General features: G+C 39.8%; 1 protein-coding gene across 1 annotated transcript in view; it reads left to right on the top strand.

The window, feature by feature from the left end:
* The window catches only part of CFAP43 (cilia and flagella associated protein 43), a 111,501-nt gene that overhangs the window by 32,677 nt on the left and 54,675 nt on the right, over positions 1–24,149 (top strand). Inside the window, exons 10-19 of the mRNA XM_029932533.1 lie at positions 1,250–1,330; positions 4,518–4,666; positions 7,078–7,181; positions 10,367–10,507; positions 11,314–11,486; positions 12,788–12,937; positions 15,140–15,270; positions 17,384–17,531; positions 20,293–20,394; positions 21,224–21,301. Of these exons, the coding sequence (XP_029788393.1) occupies positions 1,250–1,330; positions 4,518–4,666; positions 7,078–7,181; positions 10,367–10,507; positions 11,314–11,486; positions 12,788–12,937; positions 15,140–15,270; positions 17,384–17,531; positions 20,293–20,394; positions 21,224–21,301 (1,257 nt within the window). The remainder of the gene's footprint in view (positions 1–1,249; positions 1,331–4,517; positions 4,667–7,077; positions 7,182–10,366; positions 10,508–11,313; positions 11,487–12,787; positions 12,938–15,139; positions 15,271–17,383; positions 17,532–20,292; positions 20,395–21,223; positions 21,302–24,149) is intronic.

Genomic DNA, 24,149 nt, shown 5'->3' with positions numbered 1-24,149 from the left:
TTCATCATTTAGAGATTGGAAATTAAAGCAATGAGATGACACCACATACCTATTAGAATATCTATAATCTAAAATCCTGGCAATACCAAGTTCTAGCAAGGATATGGAGCAACAGAAGCACTTACTCATTGCCTAGATGAATCGAAACAGTACAGCAACTTTGGAAGTTTGGCAGTTTCTCACAAAACTAAACATACTCTTACCTTATGATTCAGCAACTGGGCCTCTTGGTATTACTTAATTAGTTGAAAATGTATGCCCACACAAAAAGCTACACATGAGTGTTTATAGCAGCTTTATTCATAATTGCCAAAAGTTGGAAGTAACCAAGATGTCCTTCAATAGGTGAATGGATAAACAAACTGTGACACATCCATACAATAGAATATTATTCAGCACTAAGAATAAATAAGCTATTAAATTATGAAAGGACATAGAAGAGCCTTAAATGTATAATGTTAAGTGAAAGAAGCCAATTTGAGAAAGCTGTATGATTCATTCTATATGATGTTCTGGGAAAAGAAAAACTATGGAGACAAAAAGATCAGGGCTCACCAGGGACTCAGTGGGAAGGTGGGAGGGAAAGATGGAGGTGGAGCACAGCAAACTTTTAGGGCAGTGAAACTATTCTGTATGACACTGTGTTGGTGGATACATATCATACATTTGTATGTATGATTTGCCTGAAAGATGTAGGACACGAAGAGAACCCTAATATGGACCATAGGCTTTAGTCAATAATAATGTATCAATGTTGGCTCATCAGTTGTAACAAATGTACCACACTGACGCATGATAATAATAGAAGAAATGATATGTAGGTAGTGGGGGAGGGGGAGGTCAACTCTGTACTTTCTGCTCAAAATTTCTATACTACTAAATCTGCTCTTAAAACCAAAGTCTATTAGTTTAGAAAATGTATAATTTCTCATTTCTAGCTGTATTCATTAAGTGGTAATCCTGTTGAATTTCCAAGTAACTCAATTATGTTACATGGAAAAAAATTTAGGTTTCACTTTTCTTATCCTAATTAATCATGTGTTACTTAAATTGTATTAAAGATAACTTCAAGTTAATTTTTGTTTAAATCAGAAGTACTGGTGTTGTGATTGTCATCATAATCCATACAAGTAAAATGGAGTATTACAGTAAATCATCAGTTATTGACACACTAAAAAGCGGTTTAGAATATGCTTCTATAACAGAGTCTAATTTTCCATTTAGAGTTTTATTTTTCTTTCTTTTACAGACACTCACACATTCAGGGGAAGTTTGTATTTGGTATTTAGAAGATGGTACTTGTGCCAGCAGGATTCACCTGAATACCCCAGTAAGTGTGCCTCAGAAATGGATTAAAATATTGAATTCTAATCCAATCTATGTTTTCATATTTACATGTCAATAGTCTGTGGAAACACTTGTTACAGATGCCTTATTGCATTTTTACCCTCTGTATGCATAGTAATCCTTGTGTATAAAGTATATTCCGCAGCCCAAAGGGTAGAACATTAGGTACGATACTGGCGTCTAGGGAAGTTTTCCACAGTGGCAACTGTTTCTGAAGTCCTAGTGGTTCATATCTCACTCACGCTGTAAGTTCCTTGTGGACTGGCAGGGTCTCTGCTCCACACAGTTTCTCAGGGAGCCAGGCTGAGAGAGCTCCTCAGTGCCACGGTATGGGAAGGGGGTGCTAGAGGGTCTGGAACTAGCAATCAGGTGCTTTAACTCAGAAATGAGTCACCATAACTACTTAAATAGTCCCATCTAACCTCAAGGAGGTCAGTTAGAAATGAAAGAAAACTTTTGCTCAAGGAGGTCAGTTAGAAGTGAAAGAAAATTTTTGCTCTAACCAGATTGAGCCAAAATTAAAGAAGTGGGGGGTATTGGCCTAATTAACTATAAACTATAGAATTTGTCCAGCCTCAGATGTGGTTCAGTCCAGTAACTCAAATGATATTATCAAGGATCTTGTTTTTTTCTCTGTGTCTTGAGTTTCATCCTAGGCTTCTTTTAGTGGTTCCCAAATGCCACAGGTGTCAAGGAAGAAAACCTCCTCCAGTGGAAGGAGGAAGAGGAAAAAAGCCTCTCCTTTCCACAAGGCTTAATGTCTCTAATGTCTTTTATTTTTTAGTTTATTTATTTATTGTGTTATAGAAAAAAAGTGAGAGGGGAGGGCCAGAGATAGAGGGAGAGAGAGAATCCCAAGTAGACTCCATACTGTCAACACAGAGCCTGACATGAGGTTCAATCTCACAAACTGCCAGATCATGACCTGAGCTGAAATCAAGAGTCAGCTGTTCAACTGACTGAGCCACCCAGGTGCCCCATTTTCTAATGTCTTAATAACATCCTTGAACTAATCACTGTGGACAGGGGAATGAGAAATGCTAGTTGGCTTAAGCTTAGCCTTGAAAATGGGAGTCAGATCTGTTTCACTGAACCTCCAAAATAGGAGAGATGGTTTCTCAGTGGATATTCAAGAAATTTTCCAGAAGAAAAGTGTATGAATGTGGAGTGGCAAACCACAATTGCTCACATCACTGGAAGGTGATCCCAGTATTTCTTCTATGTCCATAGTACATTTTACATAAAATGACATTTATAAAACATAAAAGGATCAAGAAACAATGGCAATGCTCTTTCTCCCTGAAATTATCACCATTTGATGTATTGTGCAGTTCTAGATAAGATATGGATCTTGGAAACAGGGAAATTACAGTCCTTCCCTTTATAAAATTAAAATCTCAATTATAAGACAAGAGGAAGCATCACACCTTGCAGAAGAGTATTATAAGATGTAAAAGGCACATAATCCAATGGCATATATAAAACTCACCCCAACAAATAAACATGAAAATTCTTACCTAAAAGACTGAAATGTGAGCAGACTATATGTTCTAGTGACAAGAGCTCATATGTACCCATTTCTGTTAGAATTGCTAGAGCTGGAAGTGATCTTAGAGCTCATCTCATCACACCTCCTTTTACAGATGAGAGACATACAATGGTTAACAACCCACGCAAGAGTCTGTATAATCAGGGCTTATCTTGGTGTCCTTGGCTAAGGAGAAATATAGGCACCATTATATGGGCGTGGCTTGATTTCTGTACCAGAACTTCCCTTCACCCGACCAGAAGGCAGAAATTCAAACAGCCTTCACAGTTAATTTGACAAACATTCACTGAGCTCCCAACCAGTCCTGGTACACTCACATGGTTCAGCCTGGCTGGGGACAATTGGTGGTTGCCCCTCCCTGAAGGATACTGCCGCCTTGTGGGGAATTGATAAGTGCACTGAGCTGGCAATACTGAGGCCTGGTCTCCCGCCTGTGCCCAGGACTGTGTTCCCCATGAACATTTTAGGCAGATACCCCAGCCCAGTACTGTGATGGGAGGCTGTCTGGACACTAGCAGCTTCCCTTGATGGCACTTGCTAAGGTACATAAGACCCCTCCAGATATCGCTGTATATTTTAACCTTGCTGACTATTGCCCTGGAATGGCAATTGATTATATTGAGAACACACACACATGCACACGCATACGCACGTATGCGCGCGCGCGCACACACACACACACACACACACACACACACACACACACTGAGAGACCCCAAAGGGATTTTCGATTGAAAAAAAGAACAAACAAAAGACCCTCACCATTTCGTTTCCAATTTCACATTGAGATACCCCAATAAAGACTCAACCTTGGAAAATTCACCTTTAAAAATAAAATAAAAACATGCTCACTTGGACAGCTGTGTACTCTAATGAGTTCTTGGCTTTGTTGCCAGCTGTGGGATCCTGAGGCAAATCGCTACATTTTTCTCAGCCTCCATTTTCTGTTCTACCAAATGATTATCTCTTAAGGTCTTTTCTGTTTCTAATGTTCTATGATCTTATCCAAAACAGCCTACAAAGTATAATTATAGAGGAATGAATGGGATTGCTTCAGCAAAATTTAAAAACAAATTTACTCTCCTAGACCTCATATTCTGTATATGATTGTGAGGGAAGCAGGAATCTGCAATGCATGTATTTGTCTACTGAATCCACAGTGCAGTGATTTGGTTATTTTGTTAAGTCTTCCTCCATCGTACCAGCATCCCAGGATCTACAACAGATGAATGCTGATTAAAAATAAATCACTAGCATTCTATAAAGATGTCCAAAAGTGCTAGAAATGTATTTTAAATTTATTTTATTTTTTATTGTTATTGGTATAATCATTTCATAATCCTTTAGGGATAAAAGTGAACCCATGGTTTAAAACTCAAAAAAATCTCTTTATATTTTTATGATGCTAACTTTAGGATTACAGAATGAGATATACAGATTCCTGTGATTCATGCACTCGACTAGCTCAGGAATGCTGCATGTCTAATTTGTAATGCCACACAGCACCTACCAAGGTTCTCATTCTGAGGGCTTTTTAAATAAACTGTAGATTGTAATGTGTAGTAGATCAGCTTTGTGTTCTGGCACAGGGAAGTTAATCATCTGGGGTTATTTTAAACAGGTGACGGTTCTGGCTTGCTCACCCTCCTCCCTCTCTGTGGCTGTGGGCACCCAGGAGGGCTTCGTTCACTTCCTTGACGTCAGGGATCCTGAGGCCCCTCTGCTAATTCGCAAGGTCTTTCCCTCCAAATGGTCTGTGCAGCACCTCCTGTAAGTACTTCCTGCTTCTGGCAGCAGCAGTGCCAGGCTTGTCTGCTGGGAATTCCAGTGAAGCCACAATTTGTTTTAATTTTAGGTTTTACATGCCATGTTTTAAAAATTAATACATTGACTCAGGTCACTATTCAAGAAGTACAGAGGGGTGCATCGTGAAAAGGCTCCCATGCTTGTCCCCAAACACTCAGTTCTCCCTCCCTGGAGGCTGCCTGTTACCAGTGTCTCATGTCTTCTTTCCAGAGATATTCTATCCATAAATAAGCAAAAAAAAAAAAAAAGGTAAGTACTTCCTTTTAATTATACATACAATTATCAATAATTATCAAGCACTTAGAACGTGCTACACACTTTGTTGCATGAGTTAGATACTTGTGGTCTCCATTACAGAGGAGGAACATGAGGCACAATGTGTTAAGTAACTTGCCTAATATTACATAGATAGTAAATGGCAGTTGTCAGGATTTGAACCCAGGTAGTAAGGATCCAAAGTCACTGCCTTTGCTTTTATTTCAAGTTTTTATTTAAACACCTTTGCTTTTAATGGGTAGCAAACTATATACAATGTTTTGCGCCTCACTTTTTTTCATTTAATGATGTCTTTTGAATAATGTTTTTTATCTACACATAAAGACCTTCCTTATTCTGTTTTATGGTACATAGTATTCCATTATATAGATATATCATCATTTTTAATTTTTAATTTTAATTCCAGTGTTGTTAACAAACAGTGTTATATTAGTGATTCGTCAATTCTACACATTACCCAGTGATCATCAGGACAGGTGTACTCTCCATCCCCTTCACCTGTTTCCCTCACCCCCCCACCGACCTCCCCTCTGGTAACCATCAGTTTGTTCTCCATAGTTAAAGTCTATTTCTTGGTTTGTCTCTCTCTCACTCTCTCTTTTTTCCTTTGCTCATTTGTTTCTTAAATTCCACATAAGAGTGAAATCATTTGGTACTTGTCTCTGACTGACTTATTTCACTTACTGTTATACTGTCTAGCTCCTTCCATGTCATTGCAAATGGCAAGATTTCATTTTTATGGCTGAGTAATATTCCAGTGTGTGTTTTGTGTGTGTGTGTGTGTGTGTGTGTGTACACGTGTATGCATTTGAGCCACACCACATCATCTTTAGCCATTCATCCATTGATAGATACTTGGGTTGCTTCCATAATTTGGCTATTATAGATAATGTTGTAATAAATTTAGGGGTGTACATATCCCTTTGAATTAGTGTTTTTGTATTTTATGGGTAAAGACCCAGTATACCACCATTTTTAAAAGACTGGGATGTTTTGGCTTTTTGGTTTGTTTTATACAGAGAAAGAGAGAGAGTGTGCGTGAGTACAAGCAGGGGAGGGGGAGAAGGAGAGGGAAAGGGAGAGAGAGAGAATCTTAAGCAGGTTCCATGCCCAGTGCAGAGCCTGATGTGGGGCTCAGTCTCACGACAGTAAGATCATGACCTCAGCCAAAATCAAGAGTCACTTGATTAACCAAGTGGGCAACCCAGGTGCCCCAAAAGAGTGTAATAATGGGCATCTAAATGGCTTCAAATCTTTTGAAGTAATACTTTTTAGAAGACAGCATAGAGACATTGAATTTAGAATCGTGTTATTATTCTTTCTTTTGTTAATTTATCAGAATAGTAAATATTAATAAGTGACAGGGGTGCCTTGAGTTTTAGTTTGAGGTACTGTCAAACTTTGTAACTTACTAAATGTGAACCTCACTATACGAGTCCGCCAGATACCATGTTTGCCCCGTTCCACAAATGAGAGGATTAAGGTTCAGAGAAGTTGAGAGAAGCCCTTAAAGGATTGCCTAGCGAGTGCCTGGAGGAGTCAGGTTTCCACCTGCTGTGTTGTCCTGCTCAGGCTCCCTCCAGCTCAGGGGCAAAGGATCTGCAACCTCACTCCACTTACATCTTGGCTGCCTCCTCTTTCTCCGCTTCCTTTTTTTTAATTATAATTTCTGTTTTCCCATTTTTCTAATTTGAAGAAGTACAGAAACATTTCACTACATTCTTCCTCCTGCTGCTGGGCACTGGCCCTGAAGAATGCCGAGACATCACACTGATCACTAGTTTGAGAATTGCTTGTTTCCACTTGCAGTACCAAGAAAGCTCTGGTATCATATTTTCATTTAGTTATGATGAAATACTGGTGCATCTTCTTAACTGGGCACTTTTAAGCTGCAATTTGGAAATAACATTAACCTAGAATGTAATGATTGTATTTACCTATAGTCACTTGGCTTTTTATAAGATGGAGTAACGTTAAAAATCAAAGACCATAGGAATGACTGGTTTTGAATGTATCTGCACACTGTCAGCCAATAAGTTTGTTTATCATCGTATTGGTGAAACAAGCAAAATCTGAGCCTCAGATTTCTTCTTTCCTAGTTATGACCAGCGAGGGATCTATCTATTAGTTGGGACATCAGAAGGATGCATCTTCATTATCAACGCCAACCCATCAAGCTTGTTTCAGATCCTTGGATTTGTAGGTACAACATGGGATGTTAATTAGTTGACAATTAGTTAATGAAAATATTGGTCACTTTATTCCAAAGAATTTAAAATTGTGAAAATGGGGCTCTAGTGTATTTTCTAAAACAGAAACATTTAAATAACTGCTGTAGTTATATAGGAGAATTCCCACATCATATTTGAAGGGTTTTTGGTACATCTGCTTGGCACATAGTTGAGCTAAATAAACTTTCTTAACTAAATTAATGAGTTAATTTAGATATTTCTCGTTAGATATTATATATAGTATAATATATAAAACACATTATACATTATATATGTATATTATATACATTATATATACTGCTAGATATTTCTAATGTTATCACAAAAAGTAGTTTGATTGGTTTATCCTTGCAATATATTTAAAAACTTTTGATCTCCATTTAGTAGAGATAGTTTAAAAAGTTTTAGTACATGAATCTTTAATGTTTCCTCTTTAAACAGAATGATCCCTGGGTTTTTCAGTAATGTCATCCACATACCTCACCCCAGACCTGGCAGGTGAGATAGCAGTTATGTGATAGATAGTAAGAACTAATACTTTCCTTTCTGGTATATTTCCCCCAACTATATTTTTCTTTTATTCATTAACTTTTTAAGGTTAGTGAGTGCCTACTAGGTCCAAAATGCTGAACTTAGGTCAGTGGGGGCATGAAAAGGTCATGGAGACAATTTCATGATGGAGGAATAAGCAGAGTGCTGTGTAGTCTCAGAGGAAGAAACAATGAACTCTGCCAAGTATGAGGAAAGTAGGGCAAAGTAGAGGCAGAGGGGGCCCCAGATAAGGAGGTGCAGAGGGTTGGGGTGGTAGTTCTCTGAGGGTTTAAGTAGTAGAGGATGGGGCACATTAGTATTCCAACTCAAGAGAAAACTCTGAGTAAAGGCACATGGGATGGCAAGAAGTCTGGTGTAATAGGTAAACAGAAGAGTTTACTAGACGATGATCATGATAATGAAGTCTGAAAGAAGATGAGGGTCTTGAATATCATTGCAAGGAGTCTGGACTTTTTTCTGCGGGTAATGAGACATCATCTGAAGTTTTCAAGATGGGCCTGGTATGATTTGACTTTGGAGGACGACTGCCACAGGTGTGAAAGATGGAGCTGAAAGGCAAAAGAATGGAATAACAAAGAGGAGTTAGAGAACAATTGTAGTAGCCCAGGCAAGAGGTGACATCAATCATAACAATAGCAGCCTTTTTTGAGGGATTCTTTGCCATATGATAGAGTTCTAAGAACTTGGCATGTGTTAATTCATTTAATCCTTACAGACAACTTTTTATGGGGTAGAGCCTCTTACTATCCCAATTTACAGATGAGGCAATTGAGGCACAGTGAGGTTAAGTACTTGTTCAGTCATGCGAAGGTAGTGGGGGAGCCGGGACTGAAATTCAGGAAGTCTGTCTTCAGGCTCATGCTCTTATCCACAGTGCACATGCCATGCACAGTCATACAAAGAGAAAGGAGGGGCAGCTCTGAGTGATGGAATTGGCAGGCCTTTGGTATTCCATCAAATGTCAAAGGGGAGGATCAGCAACAACTCCCAAACTTCTAGCCTGGATGGTGGAAGTTTATGAGGTCATCAAGTGAAGTAAAAACCCAAGATAAAAAGGAAGTTAGAGAGGTTGAGGGGTAGTGTGAGCTGACAAGACTTGTGTAGATTTGAAGCTAATAAACTCTTGAGGTACCTCGGTGGCTCAGTTGGTTAAGCAGCCGACTTCAGCTCTGGTCATGATCTCACATTTGTGGGATCCAGCCCCCCATTTGGCTCTGTGGTGACAGCATGGAGCCTACTTAGGATTCTCTCTCCCTTTCTCTCTGCCTCTCTACCACTCATGCTCTCTTACACACACTCTCTCTCTCTCTCAAAATAAATACATAAATATTTCTATGTATTTATTTTTTTATTTAAAAATTTTTAAATATTTATTTAATTTGAGAGAGAGAGAGAACGAGTAGGGGAGTAGCAGAGATAGAGGGAGACACAGAATCCAAAGCAGGCTCCAGGCTCTGAGCTATCAGCACAGAACCCGATGTGGGGCTTGAACTCATGAACTATGAGATCATGACCAGAGCTGAAGTTGGCTGTTTAACTGAATGAGCCACCCAGGTGCCCCCAATTTTTTTTTAAAGAACATTAAGGTCCACTTTGTATCAGATGTCTTTGGCCTTCTTTATTGTCAGAGGAAAGACCACCAGCTGAACACCTGAGGGGAGGGGCTGATACTGGGGGCCTGAGAAAGCAGACACATACAGAACAGCCCCTATGGAAAGGGAGAGTAGTGACTCTGGAAAGAACTGAAGGTGTGCTCCAGGCATTGCACCTTTCAGAGCCCTGATTTCCAGTAGAGCAAGCTCATAGTCATGGGTATTTCCACCATAGCTGCAATATCTTGACTACAGATGCAGAGAACATGGATGCTGGAGTGTACCCAACACCAGGAATGGGCAGACAGGCCACAGTGGACAATGAATGGGCCAGAGCAAGCAGGTGCTGCTGAGTTGGGGTAGACATAACAAACTCCCGAGGCTTCCTCTGACAGGGAAGGAAACAGCCCAACTGAGCTGGCTGGGATCTGTCAACCCAGATATCCAGCCGTGAGAATCCATCATCGTTCATCAAAAATGTCCCTGTCACTTATATTTATTTTTTAAGTTTACTTATTTATTTTGAGAGAGAGGGAGGGAGGAAGAGAGAGAGTGAGAGAGAGAGCATGCATGAGTAGGGGAGGGGCAGAGAGAGAGAGAATCCACAGCAGGCTCCAAGCGCAGAGCCCAACATGGGGCTTGATCCCACAAACTGTGAGATCATGATCTGAGCCAAAATCGAGTTGGACCCTTAACCAACTGAGCCACCCAGGCACCCCCCCACCCTCATTGCTTATATTTAAAGGTCACTTTAGGTGCTCACTTGGAGCTTGCTGTGGAGTCTCTCTCTTTCCCTCTCTCTCTGCCCCTTCCCTGCTCATGGGCACTCTCTTTCTCTCTCTCTCTCAAAATATATAAACTTAAAAAAATAAAAAGGTCACTTTAAATATGCAGTAAATAAATTGAGCTAAAGGTTTACTGGAGTCAATCCTATAATGTGGTATCTTACTTGAAAAGATAAAAAATTATTTAAACTTATGAATGAGGACTCGATTATTTCCTTTTTCTTTCAGAGGTGGGCAAAGACAGTTTACAAATATCCACCGTGTCTCTTTTGGAAACAGACATAGTAGAAGTGATGGTGCTTTCGCCACTTCCAGAAACAGGAAGAAGCAGACTGGAAATATTTACTCTACCTAAAATATTACCACAAGGTAAAGAAAAATCAAGCAACCCAGATGAGTAGTTGCTTAGCTTGTTTGCCTGCCTGCCCGCCTTCCTCCCTCTCTCCTTCCTTCTTTCTTTTCTCTGGTGATGGCATTTTTCTCCTCTTGACATGTAAAGAGGTAAAGTGGCCATCTTTTATGCATCTTACAAGGTGAAACTGTTCTGGCTGCTGCATGATGTGAGATGTGGTGTTCCCGCGAGGCCTTGTCATTCCTCTGAATCTATCTTCTTCCCAGAGAAGAGGGCCCGGATCAGCTGGTATTTTTGTCAGATCCATATGTCATTTTGTGAATCTCTCGTGTGTAGCTTTAAATATATGTAGTTAAATTCAGATAGGTTACTTTGTAGTAACTTCCACTGATAAAATTGTAAAGAAAGCCTTTTGGATAAAGAAGTCTGATAAAATAGATACTCTTTGTTTTAGATAACAGATATATCTGGGTAGCTGTTTTGTCAATATATAATTACAAAGTGTAAGAGAGCTGAAAACCTCATAGTACTCTTGTGCCTTAATTAAGACTCTCAAGACCATCTTGAGTATCTTTTAATATGTTTCTACCTAATTGATTAAATTGTCCAAGGCCTTATAAAAGATATTTTACTATCAGTTGCTTAATACTTGAGTAGTTCTAGTGGGTCCATGTTGTTTTAAATCATTCTTGTCTCCTAATAGCCTCTGCATTATTAATGACATCTAAATGTTTTATTTTGCTTTTCATCGTTATTCATAATGATTAAAGAATACAATCACTGTATGGTGCAAGTGATCTCTTTTCTTCCTCACATCTTACAGTTTCTGCAATCTTTGCTGATGAAAGAGGGAGGCTGAGAGAGGAACTCATTCACAAGTGCCTGTATGAGGTAGAACACAGCCTGTCCTCTGCCGTGTTGGACTACCAAAGTCACCAAGTATATGGCTTCTGTAACCATGTGCCATACATCTGCAGCTATCTTCTTCCTGAAACCGTATGCCAAAACTTAAGCACGCTATTATTTATCTTAGCAATCAAGATTGACATGTTGTGTTAATTAGACGTGATCCATGCTTTAACATTATAGTCCAGGGGCGCCTGGGTGGCTCAGTCGATTGAGCGTCCGACTTTGGCTCAGGGCATGACCTCACAGTTCCTGGGTTCGAGCCCCACATTGGGCTCTGTGCTGGCAGCCTGGAGCCTGCTTCCTATTCTGTGTCTCCCTCTCTCTCTGCGCCCCCACCATCATAATCTGTCTCTGTCTGTCTCTCAAAAATAAATAAATGTTAATAAAAAATTTAACATTATAGTCCAGTTAACAAATGGCTTTGTTACAGTAACATAATTCTCTTGAATTATATACATTATTAGCATTATTTGTTAATCCATCATAAATACATTTGAGCAACCTCATACTTGTGCTACATGAATCATATTCATCAGATAAACATGCAGGTGACACTATTAATTTAGTGTCTTTAAAAACTGTATAGCATTAGAGCATGCACTCCACAGGTGTCAGGGCTGCAGGCTCTGTGGTTTTCCATGGAACGTTGCACCTAAGCCATAAGGAAAATTGCGCAAAGTAGGTAGACTGTGTTTCTGTCAACCTTGTATCACATTCTTTTCAAACCTCTATCGTATCACTCCTGCTACACTCCCTGGCCCACATTATCCACCATCCTTCCTCTCTGAACCCTTCTCTCCCAGGGAAGCCAAAGCCAGCAAGGTATGAGACAGAAATTACAAGAAAGAAGAAATGTTTGTGGCAAGTAGGATTCAAGAAAAGCTTCACCAAGGAAGTAATATTTGAACTGACCTTTGAAGAATAAGTCAGATTTAGACATGGAGAAATATTGTGTACAGTTTTGGCGGGGGGTGGAGGTTGATGAAGGAGGGAGGGGATAGGACTGGTGGGAATGGGGTGGAGAAGGGCATTCCAGACAAAAGTCGTAGCATGTGCAGGGACTTGGAGGTGGGAGGATGTGAGGGAATACCGACTCATTTAATTGTCTTGAGCATGGGGGTGTGTGAAAAGGATTAGTAAAAAAGAAATATTGTCAGTGTAGGCTGGGATCTTTAATGATAGCTAATGCATAATGACTTTTCTTAGTTGGTCAGAACGAACTTCAATTTACAAACAGATAAAAATGTGGTGCAGGAAACGTGGTGTATCAGTTCATTTCCATTGACAGTGTTTGCAGATTTTAATCTGACCACATACGCACAACTGCAAACCGTAGGTGCCGTTCCCCTGCTCTTTTCTATAATGGAGTCCTGTGTTTTGACTGGCAGGTACCTAATGGCATTTGCATTCTTAAACCGTACCAAAAAGTGCAAAGCAAACACTATGGACCTGGCATGCTCTCTCTGTCTCCACATGGATTGTGGCTCACAACAATAGCTAAAGGTGGAATTCTGTGTATCCGAGATGTTCACACATTGGTAAACAATCTTTTTTTTTTTTAATCTTGGGGATGTTTATCTTGATCTCATATAAGGAAAAAAAGCCCTCAGGGAAGGAATTGCACTTCTTTCTTAGGTGAATTAATTCATAACTAATTTGCCACTTGTGGTAGTTTTACCAGTGTTTTTATGTGCTGAGGGTTTGAGTCTCCACAGGAGGAAACACTAACCAGGAGACCGTTCTCTGTGTATAATGACCATGGGACCCGGACACTGTAGGTGAGCTTCAGCCCACCTCCATCACCACTTAGTTGTGCGTCTAAGAGACTCACCGAACTTCAGTGAGCTTCAGATGCTCATCTGTAAAATTAGGGGAACCTTCCATGCCCTCATCCTGTGGGATTCTGATGAGAGCCAGTAAGAGGGTATCTGCAAAAATGTTTGGAAATAATGAAGTGCTGTGCAAACCTAGGGCTTATTACCCCTATCTCCCTGGCCTGGAGGGACTCTGGGCTGGTTGCTTCTGCCCCCCACCCAACTCTCCAAGTGATGCCAGAAGAGCAGAAGGGAGAGTCCGCCCCCATCCCTTGCAGAGCAACCTCAGTATCACCAGTATTGCCGCCATTTTCTGATTTCCATTGAGGAAGTGAAAATAGTTTCTTCTTCCAAAAATGTGTAGGATTCTTTTCTAGGTTTTGAGACCAGGTTGTACTGGTTGTCAGTATACTTTAATGAGGTCAGTGGTTCTTACCCAGGGTTCTACCCCACGCACCTGAAGCCTTGCAGGCAACGACAAGCCTGGTGAACCGGGCCCTGGTGTGCACATCCCACTCTTCTCATCTGTGTAAGAAAGCATATTTGGAATGCAACTGGGGAACAGTGATAGTATTACTGTATAGGAAAAGTCTTGAATCCTTTACAGATTATGTTGAAGTTGATAATTTGCAAACTTTGCTATATTATCTCTTATTCAAGTGATTTAAAGTTTATTTATTTATTTTGAGAGAGAGAAATAGTACATGTGCAGGGGAGGGGTAGAGAGAGAATCCCAAGCAGTCTCCACACTGTCAGAGCATGGAGCCTGACACAGGACTCGAACTCACAAACCATGAGATCATGACGTGAGCCAAAATTGAAAATTAGATGCTTAACCAACTGAGCCACCCAGGTGCCCCTCAAGTGATTTATAACATGCTACGGTTGATGGTGGCATGACATGGCAAGACATCAAAGTTCTTCTAGGTGATTCTGTGCAAAGCACCTCATCCATGAGGTTATTCATGGCAGTATCATTTGTAAAAGCAACCTAATAATCAGTAGAGGACTGGATAAATAATGGCATATAAACAATACATTAAGAAAACATGGAATATTATGCAGAATGAGAAAATCTTTATGCCACAATATGGAAAGAACCTCAGGATCTATGGTCAGGAAGAAAAAGCAAGGTGCATAATAAAATGTATTATGCTATAGTTTATGTTAAAAGTTATAATTGTATAAAAATTTGCTCGTATGCACTAAAAGACATCTGAAAGGATATTAAAAGTATTAATTACACTGATTGGCTTTGGGAGGTGGTTGGAGAATGGAGACATAAAGGAGATGTCACAGTATTGTTTTTGAACTTTGAAACATTTGAAAATATTGCCTATTCAAAAAGTTAAAAATTTTTAAAAAATAAAATCATGGTTAAGAACCAGTGTGACACATAAATTCCAATTTTTAGTAAAGGAGCTTAAGCTGTTGCGCTGTGTACCAAATCAGTTATGTGTTTTGTTTGGGTTCTACTTGAACTGGTTTAGCATCCTCCATGTGGGCATCATGCCCTCCATTCTTCGCAGTGCCTATTGCCCTCTCTCAACAACTCATCACATGTAAAATGAAACCTACCTGACTCTTGAAGGCATCTGGATCTGCCATTTGTGCTCGCTCAAGTCCCCTGCCCTAACTTTGAAGCTTTCAGCAATTTGCTTCTGGGTGTCTGATTTTCCTATTGTAAATTGGTGATAACAATCCCTCTCCTTCCATTCTACACAAATGAGAAATCAGTATTGGTGAATTGGTTTTGTACTAGGGATTTTCAGTACTATGTATTACTAAGAGGCTTCTTTCATGCCAAATGAAATGCAGTTAACAAATAGAAACAGATTTACCCATAAGCGAAAGTGCATGTGACCCCCTTAGAAAAACTATGTGGTAGAATTGCATTTGTAACTTCTGCACTTTGTTCCTTTCAAGGAAACATTTGCTCAAAGTCGGAGTCATTCTCACCAGGGACATGGGATTCAATCAGTGAGAATTTCATTTGATGGAAAAAACATTCTAGTGAATGGGAGAAATGACGGCACTCTTGTTTACCTCAGATGGAGGTATGTACGGTATACAGTAACAACTTCATATGGTATAGTGTTTAAAATAAAGATTTTATTATTTATGTACAGCAAGGCCACCATAACAAGAGACAACTGCCACTGAAAAGATTACTATACCCACAGACCCCAAGAGGAGGAGGTTTGCCAAGCTCTGTGCTGGGGCCACATGGAGAAGCACTTGGGTGGGTCAGGAGGCAGAGGGAACAAAGGAAACATGGGCAAGCGCCCTGTTATGATTTCCATGGGAAGGAGTAAGCAGGTTTGGCTAGTTTAGATAATTTCAGCAGGTTCTGGGGCATGGGTGCTGTCCCTGGTTCTCTGGTACTTGGCCCAGGGGTGATGAGGGCAGGGAAATAGTAGCCCTGAGTTGGAAGTGTGGGCTCTGGATTGGTTGGTTTGCATTTTAAAGGTGGCCCCAGGGTGGTGATTTCCTATCTGTAGCAACTGGCTAGTCCTGGAAGGGCCAAAGCCCCTGAAGTCAAAGCATCAAAATACAAAAAAGCAACAAGACATAGTTAGTACCTATGAGGTGATTAGTTCTCCCTTTCATAACACCTGTTGGAGTAGTTCAAGGAATGAGGATAATTCTGAAGAGTATGTAATTTCAAAAATTCCTGTTTATCCCTTAAAAATCTGACATAGGTATGTATGTATGTTTACATACATGTAGATATACTTCTATAGTTAGACTTAGTTTAGACAGTATTAATTTGGACTTAGATTAAAATTAAAGTTCCAAATAAAATACTACTCAAGCATATATATGATGACCAGGGGGTAGAGAGCCTGGAGGTGACAGCCTAGACTTTATATATTGCCTTGGTTGATCTGTCAGTGGATATCACTAGTCAATGTGCAATTTATTTTTACAAAAATAGTAGCTTACGGTGGCTCCTGTGATTAAAACAGTAACAAAACATGGCCTTTTCCCAGTGACAGTGTGAAAACATTAAGTATTTGTAATGTTAAATAAAAGTAAATGAAGACTTTATATCATAATAGTTTTGGTCGTCACTTATTTCAAAGACTCATTTGAACACTGAAACATCAAGCCCAGTTTACGCAGGGCATCTGAGTAAAACACTAGACCATATCTCATATATAAGTCCTAATATACCCTTTACGGTGAGTGAACAAAGACCATCTCAGGCAACAGCAAACAAGTGCTGGAAACCTCTTCGTAGAAGTCAGGACATTTCCATTCATGGACTTCTGACTCAAAGCTGAGTTGGAAATCATGGTCCAGGACTAACTCTGACCTTTAGGCACATAATCCCTCTCTAAATTGTTTACAGCACCATTACGCAAGCCTGGGTCTGCAGCAACTGTAAGCTTGTTAGAAATGCTTATTTTTGGTCCTCACCCAGACTTTCTGAGTCATATCTCTGAAATGGAATCATCTGTTTTTTTTTTAATTTTTTAAATGTTTTTTATTTATTTTTGAGAGACAGAGATAGTGCGAGCAGGGGAGGGTCAGAGAGAGAGGGAGACTCAGAATCCGAAGCAGGCTCCAGGCTCTGAGCTGTCAGCACAGAGCCCGATGCGGGGCTTGAACCCATGAGCTGTGAGATCATGACCTGAGCCGAAGCCGGACGCTCAACCAACTGAGCCACCCAGGCGCCCCATGGAATCATCTGTTTTTAACAAACTCTCATCCAGGCGATGGTGATGTGCTTACAGTTTGATATGCCCTGGTATACTGAGTGGAAGTAATGCTTCCTTTGATGATGGATACAGGTTTTGAGGACTAAATAGGACAATGTAATTATGTACATGAAGCAGTGCAATGCCTAGAACATTCAAAGACTCTACCAGAGTAGTGGTTCTTTGTGCAGTGACCAAGGTAGGTGGATACAGAGGACATGTAAGGTAAGGGTACATGGATAATGGGAGGAGAGGTCACCTCAGAGAGGTCAAGAGGCTTGTTATGTCCTGGAGCACATGAAAGTGCTGTCCTCTAGAGCCCTAATAACTATAAGGCACGGTGAAGAATTGGCTGCCATATTTCCTTATGTGGAAATGATTAGGTATCTGGAAAGAATGCTGCTAAATGTAACTTTTTAAAACTGTGATTTTGTAGCCTGCTTATTTTCTTTTTCTATTAATATAGGCGGTTTGGAGGGAATTTCGCCAATGATATTCTTGAATATTGCCAGAGACTTTTAATTTCTCTGCAAGACACCATGGATGAGGAGAATGATTATTTAAGTGTATTACGAAGAGAGTCCTTGAATTTGGAATCAACATCTGAACACACAGTTGAGTTCCAGTATAGTGTTTGTCCTTCTTTCCTCCCTCCCTCCCTTCCTCTTTCTCTCCCTCTTCCTCCCTTTCCTTCCCTGCCTTCTACCCATCTACTCGCTCTTCCTTTCTAAATCAGGTATCAGTTTTTAGTTTGTGGTTTTCCTTCAGCAGATATTTAATAATATTTCCCTTTATCCAGGTCACTATGATTTTCAGAAAGAGCATGAGCTACAGCTGAGACAAAATGTTCAGCCTTTCTCAAAGCAATAGCCTCAAAGCAAATATTACATCTCAGATTTTATTTAAACCATAATACAAGATCTGGGCTTGCCTGTGAAACAAATCTTACCCCTAATTCTGGTGCTTGATCAAGCCAGTCTCTATTTACTTTTATATTACATACTTTATTCTGGAAGTGTCTAGCCAGAAAACAACATTCATTCATTCAATCACTTAAATATTTATAGAGTGCCTACAAAGTGCCAGGCTATGGGGGATATAGGCATGAACAAGAGAGTAACATTTTCTCTAATCATGGAGTTTACATTCTAATTAAGAGTTGGGTGTGAGCAGGGAGAGATAAGAACTCAAATAAGAAAATATTAGATAGTAACAAGACCTACTTAGTGAATAAAAATGCTAGGGTTTGGCTGGAAAACCTCTCTAAGGAGCAGACATGGAAGCTGAGATCTAAATTAAAAGAGGGTACAACGGTGGGGTCAGGAGGGCAAGACTACAGCAGAAGGGGAAAGCCCTCAGCATGTTTGAGGCCCTAAAAACAAGTTTGTGTAAGCGAAGTGAACAAGGAAGAGAGTGGAAGGAGATGAGATTGTAGAAGTAAAACAACAACAACAACAACAACAACAACCCAGATAACAAAGGGCTTTGTAAACCAGGTAGAATTTGGATTTTATGTTACATGTAACGAGAACCTGGACCTCGATGGTATCATGCTAAGTGAAATAAGTCAGGCAGAGAAGGACAGATACCATATGTTTGCACTCATAGGTCTAACAGGAGAAACCTAACAGAGGACCATAGGGAGAGGAAGGGGGAAAGAGAGCTGGGAAGAGAGAGGGACACAAATCATGAGAGACAATTGAATACTGAAAACGAACCATGGACTGGAGGGGGAGGGGGAGGGAGGGAAGGGGATGATGGTCATGGTGGGTGGCACTTGTGGGGAGAAGCACTGGGTGTTATATGGAAACTATTGACAATAAACTATTAAAGCACTGGGTGTTATATGGAAACTATTGACAATAAACTATTAAAAAATTAAAAAAATTAAAAGTACACCAAAAAAAAGTGTGTGAGCAGAGGATTTATAAGATCTTAGTTATATTTTTAAAAAATGATTAGTGGCCATTGTGTGGAGAATGGTTCCTATACAGGACAAGAATGGAAGCAGGGAGATTAATTTGGAGGCTATGGCAAAGGTTCAGGTAACAACGGTGGAAGAGGAATGTTATGGAGAGGAAGTGATAGATTCCAGCTACACTTCAGGGGTTAAGTTGACAGAACTCACTGATATGTTGGACACAGAGGGACAGGAAGAGAAAGGATTCTAGGATGACATCTAGTCTTTTACTTAAATAACTTTATAGAATAGGGTACCATTCACATCGATGAGGAAGATGGAGAGGAGAGCTGCTGTGGGGAGAAAGAAGGTATTCTGAATCCAGTTACCCATACTGACTTTGAGAAGTTTGCTAGGCATTTAAGAGGAGATACTAGGTAGATTGTTGGATAGATGAACCTTGAGTTCTGGTGAGAGGCCAGGATTTAAGATGATGATTTGAGAGTCAAGGACAAATGCAAGGAATTTAAAGCCATAAAACTAGGTAAGGTTATGGTGGAAGAGGGGATGGTGAGCAACTGAAGGACACAAGAATAGAACAACTTCTACAGATCCAGGAGAAGAATTCAGGGAGGCAAAGGAGGGGCAGCCAGTGAGGTTACAGTAGGGCCAGGAGAGTGGATCATGGCCAATTGTTTTTGGATACTCTGTTGCAACAGGGAGCATAGAAATGGGTGGTACCTAAAGAGGAATGTGGTAATCAATGGATAATAGCCTTTCTTGGACAAGATATACTAAAGATAGTATATCCCTGTTTGCGAAAGATTTATTGGGGAAGATTTAGTAAAAAGGAGAAATGGATGGTGCAGAAGGGCGTTGGGATTTTTTTTTCTTACTTTTTAACATTTATTCATTTTTGAGAGATGGAGAGAGACTGAGCATGAGTGGGGGAGGGGCAGAAAGAGAGGGAGACAGAATCTGAAGCAGGCTCCAGACTCTGAGCTGTCAACACAGAGCCCAATGTGGGGCTTGAACCCACACGCCATGAGATCATGACCTGAGCCAAAGTCAAGACGCTTAACCAGCCAAGCCACTGAAGCACCCCCCAGTGGGACTTTTTTTTAAGTGTAAAGACCTCAAGAAGGAGGAAAAGATTGAGATTCTAAGTACAAATGGCTGGGCAAGGCTTGATAGGCAAGAGCATGGATCTATAATTATAGGAAGGAGGCGAAGAGGGATGTGGTAAATGTGTGATTTGTTTGATCATTTCTACTTTCTCAGTGAAAAGTGTGGCTGATATAAGGATGGATTGGAAGGAATTAAATTAATAAAACATTACATTTTGGGAAGGCAAAAATTTTTGGTTTTATTTTTTTAAAAAAATGAAACAAGTGCAAAGGGACCCAAAGCAATTATATGAAGTAGGGTGGGAGAAGAAGAATTTTAATTTTAAGAAATATCTGTCTTCTTTGAAGATAAATGAAGATATGAATCCAAGCATTGATTCATCACAGGAGGAATTAACCCTAGTTGATAAATCAAAGGAAATTCCCTGGATACAACAAAAAAACCAAGAGGTATTTATAAAACATGGGAGAGGTTTGAAATAATGTGCCAAATAGACTAGTTTCCTATGAAAACCTATTGGAAAGTTAGGAAGTAGAATGAGATATTACTAGGCAGGGCATTGTACCCTGAAAGCAAACACCCTAAACTAGCCCAGTCTTTTAGATTAGGTTATTTTGGGTTTTAAGGAGTGTTCTTAAGCTAATATGAAACAGAACATAAATGTCTAGGAAAGCCAAACTGAAGAATAATCAGATACATCATGTTGGAGTGAATGTTGAGGGACACTGCAAAGTTGATTTAAAGAAAAAGAGGTGGTGGTGATGGTGGAGGGCACTTATGGGGAAGAGCACTGGGTGTTGTATGGAAAACAATTTGACAATAAAATATTATGGAAAAAAAAAAGAAATAAAGAAAAATGGTGGTCCAGAAACAGGAGAAAGGACATGGTGGCTTCAGCTGTGCAGGAAGGTGACAAAGGTAGTGGCTCGTGCCTGGATTTAGCTTGTTAGTCCTTTCAAGTTCCCCGTAAAATAGCAGACTGGTTTCCTTTGTCAACTATTCTCTATTTAATTCTTTTACTTCTTACTTTCTTTCCGTTGGCCTTATAAATGACATCAGTTGCAAGTTACTTTGATGGTCACTTACATAGTAGCAGTTGACTTAAGCAAGGCACTGCAGTGGTGTTATTTCATGTACACTTTGTATCATTAGTCTTTAAGTATTTTTTTATTTCTAGAGAAGTGCTATCTATGTATCTATGTATGTATGTATCTACCTATCTGTCATATAACTATCATTTTTCCTGCCTGTCTGAGAGATATACTTGTTCCATTTCAGGCCATCAGAAAGGAAGTTAAACTGTTTTACAAGAAAAGGAAAGAGATAAAAACAGGAATCAAAGCACTTTCTAAAACTGTAAGTGTTGTGATTTCATATACTAATACAATCGCCCTCAGTCTAAAATTACTGTTTACACTTTATTTTATCCAACACAGCATGAGGAGCTATACCCATTTTTTCCTCTGCCAGTAAGTTCAGTTTTATGAGGTGCTTTTAACATGGTGGGATTTTTACCTTTCAACACTAGATATAAAGTGGTTTTCTTCTCCATCTTCCTGAAACACTGGGTCTTATTTATTTTTTCAATACTTATTTTTATCAAAGTTATATGTTTATACTTTTAAAAATTAAATAGTCAGTTATATAATAAAAAACAATGTCTTTAAAGCAGCACCTGCCCGAGTTGTCTTCACTAGGATTCCTGTACTCTCCTGGGTACGTGTTTTCAATTCTTTCAGCTTTTTTGTTTGGATATTTACCTCTATCTTTCTAAATAGTCTTTTTAATACTGCTATTTCTTGATATTTCTCTTTTGACATTAATGGTGGGCTTCCTGGCACAGAAGAGAAGTATTTAGTCTCTTGTACATCCCCCATCAGTATAACATTCACATAAATATATACCCCATACACACACTATTATAGCTATGTAAATATTCTTCAAATTGGGCCACATGGTATGTTGTGATTACATTTCCATTTTATAATTAAAATTTCCTTGGAATTAATAATTGCTTTTGTTTTGGTTTAAGTCTTTCTATGTACCTATTACATATTCAGACTCTCAAAATGCTAAAAACCTCCTAGTACAGTCAAATACCAGAAGTAATCAAGCTGTCATGCTTTGGTTTGTTTGTTTGTCTGTCTGTTTGTTTTTTGACCTGACTTTTCATCTTCCAGCTCCAATCTAAGCACCTTGCTTCCTACACCAGGCAAATGGTCTAGGGAGCATGTGTCCTAGGGACTCATCTTGTCCATTCTCCTGGGAAATCCTCTCACCTGCCCCCTGAGTTGGAGCCCCTCTTTCCAGGGCTCCATGTAGTTTTCTTTGTTTTCTTGATGTACATCTTCCAGTAGCTTCCTAAGCAGGACTACTGTGTTGTCGCATGCTTGAAGACATCATTTATCAGATCGCTGTGCTTCTGGCATGCCACTTAAATGTAATACGGTATGAATGGTGCCTGCCCCTAGAGTTGTACAAGAGCTTTGGCTCCATTCTTGGGAAAGGGCATGTGAGACAGTCATTGTTAAGACTTAGTTTTTCTTAAAATGTCTTTATCCTACTGTCAGTGCTTTTTTGATAGCTTTCCTACAGGTTCATTGATTTCCCCTCAGAATTGTGAAGGCTTGCCCCATCATTTTCTACCTTTCACTGTTCGCTTTAGAGAATCCAGTATCTTTCTGATTCCCAATTCTTTGTAAGCAATCAGATTCTTGTCTCTGCAAACTTACAGGATGCTTTCTTTATCCCAGGTGTTAGGAAATTTCAAAATTATGTGCATTGATAGATTTGATGGGTATTCTTAGTTTGATGATGCAAATATACTCTCCACCCTTTTCCACACTGTTCTCAGCTCCAAGAAGCTGCCTCTGGCTTCTGATTAGGTGTAACCAGTGAGTGGCATCAGCAGGAGATCAGAGGGCAGGGCATTTATTCCTCCAGCGGCCTCCTTGTGGTATCATGAGTAAGCACTGACAGCTAGGCCTTTCCCAAAGCTACTGATCTCTCCAGGTTCCAGTAACTACTCCCCACCTTTGCCCTTCTCACATTGGAACCATGATAGCTTCCTGTGGTTGCAGGCCTGAGATGCTTTATCATGCCCAGCTGCTTTCCTTTACCCTGACAATACTTTTGTGAAAGTCCCTCTTCCCAGTAATCCCAGGTGACTGTGTCATCTGTTTTGTACCCAGTTAGTTTGCTTTGTCTTGTCCATGTGCTAGGCATTGGTGAGGTCTTTTAATAAAAAAATAAATAAAATAAAAATAAAAAAACAAACTGTGCCCCATCAAAATTGTACCAACATTCTTCTCAAAGCTAGAACAAACTATTCTCAAATTCGTATAGAACCACAAAAGACCCCGAATAGCCAAAGTAATATTGAAGAAGGAAACCAAAACGGGAGGCATCACAATCCCAGACTTTAACCTCTACTACAAAGCTGTCATCATCAAGACAGTATGGTATTGGCACAAAAACAAACACATAGACCAATGGAAAAGAATAGAGAACTCAGAACTGGGCCACAAATGTACAGTCAATTAATTTTTGACAAAGCAGGAAAGACTATTCGATGGAAAAAGACTGCCTCTTTAGCAGGTGGTGCTGGGAGAACTGGATAGCAATATGCAGAAGAATGAAACTAGACCACTTTCTTACACCATACACAAAAATAAACTCAAAATGGCTGAAGGACCTGAATGTGAGACAGGAAACCATCAAAATCCTTGAGGAGAAAATAGGAAACAACCTCCTTGACCTCACCTGCAGCAATTTCCTACTCAACACATCCCCAAAGGCAAGGGAAATGAAAGCAAAACTGAACTCTTGAGACCTCATCAAGATAAAAAGCTTCTGCACCGCAAAGGAAACAATCAAGTAAACTAATAGGCAACCAACAGAATGGGAAAAGATAGTTACAAATGACATATCAGATAAAGGGCTAGTATCCAAAATCTACAAGGAACTCACCAAACTCCACACCTAAATAAAGGAATTAACTCAGTGAAGAAATGGGCAGAAGACATCAACAAACACTTCTCCAAAGAGGACATCCAGATGGCCTACAGGCACATGAAACGATGCTCAACATCACTCATCATCAGGGAAACACAAATGTAAACCACACTGAGATACCACCTCATGCCAGTCAGAGTGGCTAAAATGAACAAATCAAGAAACTATAGATGCTGGCGAGGGTGTGGAG

Source organism: Suricata suricatta, chromosome 2 (genome assembly GCF_006229205.1).
Source record: "Suricata suricatta isolate VVHF042 chromosome 2, meerkat_22Aug2017_6uvM2_HiC, whole genome shotgun sequence".
In the NCBI taxonomy this organism is placed as follows: domain Eukaryota; kingdom Metazoa; phylum Chordata; class Mammalia; order Carnivora; family Herpestidae; genus Suricata; species Suricata suricatta.
Note: the sequence above shows the minus strand (reverse complement) of the source record. Positions and strands in the feature narration are given on the sequence as shown.